At 38.9% G+C, this 12,060-nt stretch overlaps 1 protein-coding gene across 1 annotated transcript; it reads right to left on the reverse strand.

The window, feature by feature from the left end:
* Positions 1-473: 473 nt before the first annotated feature.
* bbs5 (Bardet-Biedl syndrome 5) lies at positions 474-5,972 on the reverse strand. Its single transcript, XM_039683163.2, has 12 exons — positions 5,763-5,972; positions 4,779-4,861; positions 4,595-4,660; positions 4,291-4,340; positions 4,085-4,212; positions 3,297-3,432; positions 2,357-2,452; positions 2,194-2,256; positions 1,727-1,861; positions 1,453-1,536; positions 988-1,011; positions 474-901 (listed from the first exon to the last, which is right to left on the reverse strand). Exons 1-12 carry the CDS (start codon positions 5,822-5,824, stop codon positions 800-802), a joined length of 1,029 nt encoding a protein of 342 aa, XP_039539097.1. The 5' UTR covers positions 5,825-5,972; the 3' UTR covers positions 474-799.
* Positions 5,973-12,060: the final 6,088 nt, after the last annotated feature.

Raw genomic sequence — 12,060 nt, forward strand, 5'->3', positions numbered from 1 at the left:
ATGTGCCCTCATTTGTACGACTCTCAAAAAAGAGTTTATAGTTCTGACTCATTCGGGTTTTAGCCTTAATCCACGTCTGGAAATGTTCAGCCAAAAATGACTAAATTTATGCTATCTATTGGGTATTTGTTTGTTCTTTTTGGTGCTTTGCAGCCTATTAAATGCCTCGTAAGTAGGAAATAAATTTAATTTGACATTTTTGTTTCACAGGAAAAACAACCGCACACACGTTTGGATCAACATGAAGGTGAGTAAATAATGATTTTTTAAATATTTTGTTGCTTAAAGGGTCAGCAAACAACAGCTGCCGTGAAGCCAGAACGCAATTATTAGCGCCTCTGGTCATTGGTGATGTAGTTGAGCTCTTTTTGTTAAACCCAAGCTAAAAACAGAATGTGATGTTTGATCAGGCCACGGCTATCAAAACCGCTTAAACGGGTATTGAAAAACGGATTAAACACACACAAAAAATGTCCTATTTCACATTCTCTCATACTTTTATTACAACACAATAGCAAAATTAGCTTGTAAAGTTCTCACACAAAACAAGCTTACAGTTTCTAATATACAAATATACATACACTATATAATTGTATTTATTTATATGCGTACTTTGATATTTTTTTTCTCAACTTACACATGGTTAAAATATGATTTGTAAACATATGTAATTGTCAAATAGCAAATAAATATTCTGGAAATAAATGCAAATTTAGCTAATTACAAAATTCTTGATATTTGATGTAAACAATGTAACAAACTATGCAATACATACAACTGTACAGAGTGCTCGAGTATTTTAACCCATGACTTCCCAGAGTCCCTGTAGTGTGAATCCATCCTTCAGTTTCTCTATAGCCAGACCCAGCTCTTCAGAAAACACCGGCTCACGATCATGTTGCTTAAGGAGAGGACAAAAATGTCATTTAAAAGGATCTATAGACATACAGATGGATAGATAGATGGACAGATAGACAATAGATTTACCTTATTTCCATCTGCAAAATAAGCCTTGAGATGAAAAAGAGACAAAAAATCAGTGATTATCTATGTAATTAAAATATAAGGTAAATATTAGATAAAGAACTTCCAATGTCTTTTCCAATGTCATATATTTGTTATTTTTTTTTCCAATTCATAGATTTTTTATTCTATTTCGCCATCAGTGTATGAATGGGTGAATGTGAGGCAAATGTAAAGCGCTTTGGTGACCATTGGGTCTATGAAAGCGCTATATAAATGGAGTCCATTTACCATTTACCATGTCAGAATCATCAGACCTCTGCGTAAACATTGTTGATACCTGGCAACAAAAGTCTGTGTTGGTGGGACATTGTGAGTCGCGGCTTAAGCCGTCAGCTATTTTCAGCATGTGAGACACACACACACACCGCCATGTGTTGAAAGCGGAGAGTCATTATCTCTGAGAGTAGCATATGAGGTAAAACTCACGGTAAAAGCATCAGTGTGCTCATCTGGCTCAATCTCCACGTCATCAGGCGGCTGCTCTACGGTCAGCTCCTCCAGAGGCTGAGGCTGAGAAGAAAGATCATTTATTCATATATTATGGATGGCAACAGTATTTGCCTTTGATTTACAGAAAAGTGGAGGCATCGGTAACAGAGATGCACCTCGGCTAATGGTGTTTTAAATACAACTCAGAATGGAATACCAATACAGTTCCAAAACAACTGTTTTCAATATTATCACACATATTCGTTATTACCTTCTCTTCCATCTCATATTCCACTCCAAAAATGGGGTTTGCAGAGTAGACTTTGTGTAAGGAGTTGATTTCCTTCACTGCATCTTGTAACTTGTCCATTGGATCGATCTTGAAACCCAGCACATATCCTCCTGTCTGAGGGATGAAAAAAAAAAATTCAATTTTGACTTCAATTCACACCAGGGAATTAAATACACATGGAAAACAGTTCCAAAGTTTGGGGTCGGTAAGGTTTTTTTAAAGTGTTTTTGGAAAGAAGTTTCTTGTGCTCACCAAGGCTGCATTTTATTTATTAAAGTAAAAACAGTAATATTGTGAAATATTTTTACAATTTTAACTTTTTTTTTTTTTAGTTTTATTTAAAAAGAAATTTATTCCTGTGATCAAAGCTGAATTTTCAGCATCATTACTCCAGTCTTCAGTGTCACATGATTTTTCTGGCGATCTGGATCCTGGCCCACACTTACCTGTTGAGAGCTCTCAATCACAAGAGCTAGTCCAAATTTAGAGTCTCTAATCCTTATGGAGCGCTTCAAACAAAGGGATAAGAAAAGAAAGCATGGTTTTTATTGATACAACTCATTACTGAGGGCTCATTCTTTGACTTTTTAAGGCAGAAGAAACACTCACAATTTGTAGATAGGGAATGCTGACATTGAAGCTCTCGTTCATGTTGGCATGCCACACTATCCTCACGTTAGTAATGAAAAACGTTCCAAGATTACCCTGAAACACAAGGCGATGCTTAGTTGCTCTCCTCTCGTGTGCATTACACATCCTTCCCTCGCGGGTCAAAATTGAACTTTTTCCTGGGAGATGTTTTTTTTTTTGTTATTTATTCTTTTATTTACCTCCAAATTACTTTATTTTAACAAAACAAATAAGCACATTCTTAAATACAAATAAAATAACTGCAAATAAAATAAAACATTTAGTTAAACAATCCTGCATTGGATGTATCTGCTGAGCTATTTAGGAAAGAAAATATATATAACATGGCATTTCATGACTATTGCCACTAGATGGCCGTAAAGCTCTAGTCTAGTCTACATGGAGCAAATGAGTATTTGATCTTTTTTTGAAAATTGAAAAAAACAAAAAACACCTTGCCCCATTTATTTTCAAGGCAATTTCTTGGTGTGTGTTTGTGTGTACATGTGTGTGTATGCATGCGGGTGTTCTGCATTGGGGATGTTTTATGGTCTCACCCCTTCATCTGTGCGTGCGTGTGAGTGTTCTGGATTGAGCCAGATTTTAAATTAAAAAAATATTTTCCGCATTTTCCATTCATTTCTTTGGGGGTCAAATTGACCCACGAGGAAAGGATTTATTACTATTTTTTTATCACATCCACAAAATCACCTTGAATCCAGTAATTTTTTGTAGGTATTCCAATTTCAAGTGAGACAAAATTGACCTCTCCAATGAACACTCAACTTTTAAGAATTAAAAGAAAATGAATTTCGGGTCAAAATGACCCGAGGAAAGTATAAAGGTTAAGGTTACATAAACAAGTTTTAAATTCCTAATAAAAAAATAAATAATAATAGTGTAAATCCACTAAAAATACCTGATCACTAGACAGGTTCCAGACTCCATTAATTTTGTCATAAACCTGCTCTTGTGGCAGAAGCCTCAGCTGCTTATTCTGAATAAGAGCTCCTCTTAGCTTCAGATCCCGATACATTTTGGAAGTCTCATAAGCTCTGCAAGAAAAAAGAAAAAAGATATATTATTGTATCTAAAACTTTACATGTCCTAGTAATCTTATTTGGATCAACTAAACAAATAAAAGTAAATTAATAAATGTATTCTATTGACATTCCAATACTTTCAACATGATCATTTTTGTTCCATTGTTTTTTTTTTAGCTATTCGTTCAATGCTTTATCTTGTGCAAAATTGCATTTCCTTGTTTTTTTTGACACTTTCCAATAATAATATTTCTTCTAATATTTTAAAAAGCTGCCCATATTTTTACTTGAAAAGTTACTAATTTAGTACATTTATAGTAAATCCAACCAATCATTTATCGTTTGTGGTATCTTTTGTGTGCTGTGCTAAAAAAATATAGCTTGTCGCTCTTTAATCTTACAATATATCATTTTTAAAAAGACTAAAACATATTTTGTTCTAACTCCAGTTCAAAATACTTTTGAACTGTTTACATTACAAATGTGGTATTTAATATTATGCAATTCACAGAATAAATTTCCTTGAGTCCTTTCTAGATTAAACTCCAGATCTCACTATACTGTAGATTTAAAGATTAGTCCGTTAATAATCAAAAACAAAGCCAATATGCCAACTCAAAAAAACACCTGTCACTCATCTTGTCAATATGTATAACACAAGTACCTGTGTACAGCAATGACAGATGTAAACAGTCTCGGACTTCCTGGAACCACGTTCGTGAATATGAACTCAAATCTAGTGTTATTAGATTTGGTTAATATGTAAAGCGCTTCGGTCTGACCTCTCAGTTTCTGGAAAAAAAGGGGGAATTTGACATCATCTGTATGGGCTATTAAAAAGTGATTCTGATATGAAGGAAGATGACTCACTGAATTTGCGGTCCTTGTGGTGATATTAATAATACAGTTGTATCCCACGGCTGTTAATAAACACAAAAGACTGATTAAATCACAAATACATTTTTACTTAAAAACAAGTAAACCTCAAAATTATGAAAACCTCAAAAGAAGGTTTTTGAGAGGGCTACATCTGTCCCGTTCAATAAAATATGGAGTTTTAGATCTTTTCATTGTAGTAATTAACGCTAATTATATTCTGTTCAATAGAGGGCGACAAAGGCTCTCTAGAGGAGCTGCAACAGAGATTTTAATTTCATATTCCTCAAATACTCACACAAATTGACTCTTGGCAGTGCCAATGAATGCCATATTATCCTCAAATTGGTCACCAGGAGCCTTCCTATATGAAGACAAAACAAGACGTGACATTACAATAACCAAAACAATATAAACAAGACAATTAATGATATTTTACATGACAATAATCTAATTAGGATGACATGGCCACATTTAATCACCTCTATCGCCATTATTTCCCTTTGTGTCCTCGATGGAATCCAGGCAGTCGATGAGCGCTTCTCCCGGTCTGGTTTTCATCTGCCTTAAAACAAACATCAAATCACTTGCTGTTGTCTGAAAGGAAAATAAAACACTAACCTAAGTTTAGTGCCAGACTAACATGCATGTTTGAGCTGTTTTAACTGAAAGCAATATCTTAAAATCTGCCACTGCCTTTGTTTTGTCTTAGGATTCACATCAAAAGGGACGTTTAAAGCTACTTAAATGTCCTAATTAAACTAATGACTTAATCCTGGCTTAATTTAAACTCTGTCTGTGAAACCAGGTCTAAACGGGTTATTTTACAAGAAGTACAGTAAAACAGTATCAAATTAAAATGTAAAAAAGTGTAACAATCCTGAAGGCATGATTACATGCCTTTATATGCATCATATTTTTATATGTATTTTTTTATATTTATTATTATGTTATAATCATACATATTATTATTTTAGTATTTATACTGTAATAATTGTTATTGATATTTTGAATTAGCCCTTATTTATCTAATTTTTTATTTTAGTTTTTAGTTTATTTTTTTTATCATTTTGTTTGTTTGTCTGCTTTTGTCATTTCGTTTTTTTCGTAATTTTCATTTAGTTAATTCTTCATCTAATTATTATTTTTTCAACTTGATTTAAATGAACACAAATGTGTTTAATAGTTTTTGTAGACATTTACAATAACAACCCTGGTGATATTTTAACCTGAATGTTCAAAGACACTCTATCACTTTTAAATTGACTGACTCAAATGCATGAATGATTAATGTAAACAAACATGAATGTTTCAAGCGCATCATATGGAAACACTTGCACAGTTAATGTACATCCATCGACACAGAAAGTGTCCTGCTAGTTCATGTAACAGTTATCTGATTTAAGAAGTCATGCCATTAGCTTCTCAGCTAACATTAGTAACGTTAGATTAGCGCGAGGACTTACTGCGGAGTGATGTCAAATCTCACGTCTCTGTCCTCCCAGAGTGCGTCTAACACTGACGCCATGATCAGACAGCGTTTTATAAGCGAATTAAACCAAAGTGAATATGTTTTTCCTCTGATAAGAACTAAAATCTTCTCACTCGCTCTGTAAGAGGATTTAGCACAGAGCAGAGCGTCTTCACGTCACCACGGTAACATCAGTGAGTACGGCGGGCCGCGAGGGACAAACGTCGAAGATTAAAACAAAGTAGATTACTCAGTTTTTAGAGTCCGAATGAACTCACCCAAAAAAAGGAAAACACATCACAAAACAATTCCTTTATTACTATATATGAATACTTTTATATGCTTTATATACATAGTATACATACACGTAGTTAGACGGGCTCTGACGTGCCTAATGTGCAGAAAAAAATAAAGAAGAAGAAGCAGCCTTGTGGGAGCATGCGCGATAGAGTCTGCCTATTTCGGCGCCAATTTTGCAGCTGTGGAAACTGGAAAGACGGTCGTTTATCTGGAGCTTAATTTTGTTTTTGGAACAACAATAAGGTAAATAACGATAAACTTGTGTGTGAATGTTTTTTTTTACTGTCTGTCGCTTATTTTGCTTATCATCTTAATGTGTACCAAATTATTTTGATATTATTCGGAGCTTACAGACTGTGGTTCGACCTGTTTTTTCCCTATGGTTTTTTCAGGGAATGTTAACTTACCACAACGGTTCCTGGATTTAAATAGTCCAAAAAGTATTAGGAATTCTGATTTTCTTTTTTACTGTTTCGTTGAAATGGCGCACATTTACCGTTATAGGTAACCCGCAGATTATGGAGAGACGATTTTTGTCAGTATTGTGACTTCACAACAGTATTATACTATTATTTAAATTCAGAATGAAATGCAAACACTGTAAACGTTTCTTCTTTTTTTACTCAATCACAACTGCCTTATTTCACTGCTTATTTAATGAGCCATATTTTAACAAGATGACAAACTTAGTATTCGTAAGTGAAGTTAAACTGAGTAACGTTAATGGTAATATCAAATGAACGTTTTTATTTATTTTTTTATTTTTTTATTTGCACGCATTACTGGAAGTAACAGTGGACACACTGTTTTTGTCTGCACTGAGGTAACTTACCTATTTAAAGGTATATTTTCTGTAATGCTTGAAGAACATGCATATGTGTCTCTGTTATGGAAGCGTTTCCGCCACTGAATAAAAAATAAAATAATTGCGACTTTTTATCTCACAATTGTATTGTATATGTTTCATGTATTCATATATGAAGTCAGAATTGTGAGAAATAAAGTCGCAATTGCATGTTATAAAGTCAGAATTGCGAGATATAAAGTCAGAATTGTGTCATAATAAGTCGCAATTCTCAGAAAAAAGACAGAAGTGCGACTTTTTTATCTCACAATTCTGACTCTTTTTTGCTCACAATTGCGAGTTTACATCTCGCAATTCAGCCTTTATAACACATAATTGCAAGTTTATATTTCGAAATTCTGACATCTTTTCTCAGAATTGTGAGATATAAACTCGCAATTGCGAGTTATCAGGCCAATTCTAAGGGGAAAGAAAGACCAACATTTTTTCTCCCTCAGAATAGTTTAAATCTCACAATTCTTACTTTATATCTCGCAATTCTGACTTCCAGAGTCTGCTGTTCCAGAGTTCCAGAGTCGGAGCCAGCGTCTGCTGTTCCAGAGTTCCAGCGTTCCAGAGTTCCAGAGTCTGCTGTTCCAGAGTTCAAGAGTTCCAGAGTCTGCTGTTCCAGAGTTCCAGCATAGGAACTTCTTTCTAAGGGGAAAGAAAGACCAACATTTTTTCTCCCTCAGAATAGTTTAAATCTCACAATTCTTACTTTATATCTTGCAATTCTGACTTCCAGAGTCTGCTGTTCCAGAGTTCCAGAGTCGGAGCCAGCGTCTGCTGTTCCAGAGTCTGCTGTTCCAGAGTTCAAGAGTTCCAGAGTCTGCTGTTCCAGAGTTCCAGCATCTGCTGTTCCAGAGTTCCAGCGTCTGTTGTTCCAGAGTTCCATTGTCTGCTGTTCCAGAGTTCCAGCGTCTGCTGTTCCAGAGTTCCAGCGTCTGCTGTTCCAGAGTTCCAGCGTCTGCTGTTCCAGAGTTCCAGTGTCTGCTGTTCCAGAGTTCCAGCGTCTGCTGTTCCAGAGTTCCAGCGTCTGCTGTTCCAGAGTTCCAGCGTCTGCTGTTCCAGAGTTCCAGCGTCTGCTGTTCCAGAGTTCCAGCGTCTGCTGTTCCAGAGTTCCAGCGTCTGCTGTTCCAGAGTTCCAGCATCTGCTGTTCCAGTGTTCCAGAGTTCCAGCGTCTGCTGTTCCAGAGTTCCAGCGTCTGCTGTTCCAGAGTTCTAGAGTCTGCTGTTCCAGTGTTCCAGAGTCTGCTTTTCCAGAGTCCCAAAGTCTGCTGTTCCAGAGTTCCAGAGCTCCAGCATCTGCTGTTCCAGAGTTCCAGCGTTTGCTGTTCCATAGTTTCAGCGTCTGCTGTTCCAAAGTTCCAGCGTCTGCTGTTCCAGGGTTCCAGCGTCTGCTGTTAGTTCCAGAGTTCCAGAGTCTGCTGATGCAGAGTTCCAGCGTCTGATGTTCGAGAGTTCCAGAGTTCTAGAGTCTGCTGTTCCAGTGTTCCAGAGTCTGCTTTTCCAGATTCCCAGAGTCTACTGTTCCAGAGCTCCAGCGTCTGCTGTTCCAGAGTTCCAGCGTTTGCTGTTCCAGAGTTACAGTGTCTGCTGTTCCAGAGTTCCAGAGTCTGCTGATCCAGAGTTCCAGCGTCTGCTGTTCCAGAGTTCCAGCGTCTGATGTTCCAGAGTGTGCTGTTCCAGAGTTCCAGCGTCTGCTGTTCCAGAGTTCTGGAGTCTGCTGTTCCAGAATTCCAGAGTTCCAGCATCTGGTGTTCCAGAGTTCCAGCGTCTGCTGTTCCAGAGTTCAATAGTTCCAGAGTCTGCTGTTCCTGAGTCTGCTGTTCCAGAGTTCCAGCGTCTGCTGTTCCAGAGTTCCAGCGTCTGCTGTTCCAGAGTTCCAGATTTTCAGCGTCTGCTGTTCCAGAGTTCCAGATTTTCAGCGTCTGCTGTTCCAGAGTTCCAGATTTTCAGCGTCTGTTGTTCCAGAGTTCCAGCGTCTGCTGTTCCAGAGTTCCAGCGTCTCCTGTTCCAGAGTTCCAGAGTCTGCTGTTCCAGAGTTCCAGAGTCTGCTGTTCCAAAGTTCCAGATTTTCAGCGTCTGCTGTTCCAGAGTTCCAGAGTCTGCTGTTCCAGAGTTCAAGAGACGGCTATTCCAGAGTTCCAGGGTCTGCTGTTCCAGAGTTCCAGATTTTCAGCGTCTGCTGTTCCAGAGTTCCAGATTTTCAGCGTCTGCTGTTCCAGAGTTCCAGCATCTGCTGTTCCAGAGTTCCAGCGTCTGCTGTTCCAGAATTCCAGAGTTCTAGCGTCTGCTGTTCTAGAGATCCAGCGTCTGCTGTTCCAGAGTTCAAGAGTTCCAGAGTCTGCTTTTCCAGAGTTCCAGCATCTCCTGTTCCAGAGTTCCAGAGTCTGCTGTTCCAGAGTTCCAGAGTCTGCTGTTCCAGAGTTCCAGATTTTCAGCGTCTGCTGTTCCAGAGTTCCAGATTTTCAGCGTCTGTTGTTCCAGAGTTCCAGCATCTGCTGTTCCAGAGTTCCAGCGTCTCCTGTTCCAGAGTTCCAGAGTCTGCTGTTCCAGAGTTCCAGAGTCTGCTGTTCCAGAGTTCCAGAGTCTGCTGTTCCAGAGTTCCAGCGTCTGCTGTTCCAGAGTTCCAGATTTTCAGTGTCTGCTGTTCCAGAGTTCCAGCGTCTGCTGTTCCAGAGTTCCAGCGTCTGCTGTTCCAGAGTTCCAGAGTTCCAGAGTCTGCTGTTCCAGAGTTCCAGAGTCTGCTATTCCAGAGTTCCAGCGTCTGCTGTTCCAGAGTTCCAGATTTTCAGCGTCTGCTGTTCCAGAGTTCCAGATTTTCAGCGTCTGTTGTTCCAGAGTTCCAGCATCTGCTGTTCCAGAGTTCCAGAGTTCCAGCGTCTGCTGTTCCAGAATTCCAGAGTTCCAGCATCTGCTGTTCCAGAGTTCCAGCGTCTGCTGTTCCAGAGTTCAAGAGTTCCAGAGTCTGCTGTTCCTGAGTCTGCTGTTCCAGAGTTCCAGAGTTTCAGCGTCTGCTGTTCCAGAGTTCCAGAGTTCCAGCGTCTGCTGTTCCAGAGTTCCAGAGTTACAGCGTCTGCTGTTCCAGAGTTCCAGCGTCTGCTGTTCCAGAGTTCCAGAGTTCTAAAGTCTGCTGTTCCAGAGACTGCTTTTCCAGAGTTCCAGATGTTGCCCCCTTGGACAATAACGACGACAATCAGTTCTTTTCTGTAGATTTATTTGCTCCGGTTGTTTTCTCTTTTGTTTCTGTGACAGATTTTTGAGCTCAATTTTTACATGAACAACAACATGCGTGAACTGCGCTTTTTTTTTTACACTTCTTCACTCTCTTTTTCGAACCGGTCTTCTCAACCCACAGCGCCCCCAACAGTATACATATTTTCTGAGGCTTTCTACATTTATACTGTTAACATTATATTAGTACAGATTATGTACAATAAACAAAAAAAACAAATTTAACAATTATTTGAGGTCATTACACCCTCCCCCACTAAAAAAAATAAAATGTTACAAAACATTTTTAATTTACTATCTCCGGGCAAATATTGAAAATGTAAGTTCCAATAACAGTGTAATGCACATGCTTTCTCACAGCTTAACAACATATTTTACTTCCAAACTACTTTGACATAATTGCAATTATCTAAACTTTTAGATCTGATGCATGTTGAAAAGGTGTCTTGTCTTTAGGTTCGCTGGTGGGCCCCCCAGAACGTCCTGTAATGACAAGTGGACACAACCACATACACCTCCACAATGTATTTAACACATTTTAAATGTCAATTCAGCAATGCATTAATTTCTTAATGTTTTCTCAGTCTACCCAATATTCCTTAGACTGCACAACCTATTACTCTACTGTAGCCTATTGCATTTTTTTTTTTACGACTGTAGACTTACAATACCCATAACTGTTTATAACTCACTTAACAAAAATATTTTACCTTGAACATAACTATTTCAACTCTCACTAGTATTACTTAATATGAAGGATACAGATTAGCTCACTGGTCTAAGTGTGGGCTCACCCAGGGTGTCATATGTGTATAGATTCCTAGGTCGCCTGGTTCTGGCAGAAGTTCTCTTCATAAGTTCTAATGTCACGTCAAAATCTTCATGCCTCATAGGTTCTGATGCCTCATCACTATCTTCATGCTCGGCTTCTCCAATGAATCCTTCCTCCAACTCCTGCTCCCCTTGAAGATCTCCCAGCACTTCTTCATCGGATTTCTCTGAGTCAGGTAGGTTTACGGATTCGTCACCAATTTCTTCGATGTCAAGTTCCTTTTCAGGTTTCCTGTTTCTCTCCTCTCTTCCAGGGTGAAATTCTGCCGCACATGGATCTAATTCTGTTCTTGTTCTCCGCATTGGAATCCACAAGTCAACCTCCTCGTCACTGAAACTGTCAGTGTTTCCATGGTGAGTATTTTGTGGTGATCGTCCTTCCTGTTTTGACCTGTTCCTCTGACATCCTTTTCTTTCCAAACGAACATCGGCTGTTCTCGGCTCATCCACCAGATACGGACAAGGTAATAGAAGGTTCCGGTGCAACACTCTATCCTTTCCTGTCGTATCCAACGGTCCAACAACGTACACCGGTCCATCTCCTCCTCTCCTTTCCTTCACCACATACGTTTGTTTTTCCCAGAACGCTCGCAGTTTTCCTGGGCCTCCTCTTTCTGACAGGTTCCTCACCAACACATGATCACCGGGCTCCAAGACAGAACTCCATGCCTTCCGATTGTAATTTCTCTGCCCCTTTGCAGCAGCCTTCTTCATGTTCTTCTTTGCGATATCATATGCTTCTTGCATAGACCTTTTCCACTTTTCAGCATAGTCGGCATGAGACTGGGTGTCCTTTACTTGCTTTGTGGGGAACACAAGATCAATTGGAAGAACTGGCTCTCGTCCAAAAAGAAGAAAGAATGGGGAAAATCCTGTTGACTCATGCACCGTGGAATTATAGGCGTGGACAACTTTGTTAAGGTGTTCTGCCCAATTCGACTTCTTCGTCTCCTCTAAGGTCCTCAGCATCCCTAACAGTGTCCTATTGAACCTCTCTGCTGGGTTAGCTTGGGGATGGTAGGGGGTTGTACGTGAATGCCTAATCCCACAATAACTCTGTAGCTTCTGGAACATGCTGTTC

The sequence above is a fragment of the Pimephales promelas genome, chromosome 7 (assembly GCF_988280905.1).
Source record: "Pimephales promelas chromosome 7, fPimPro1.hap1.1, whole genome shotgun sequence".
In the NCBI taxonomy this organism is placed as follows: Eukaryota; Metazoa; Chordata; class Actinopteri; order Cypriniformes; family Leuciscidae; genus Pimephales; species Pimephales promelas.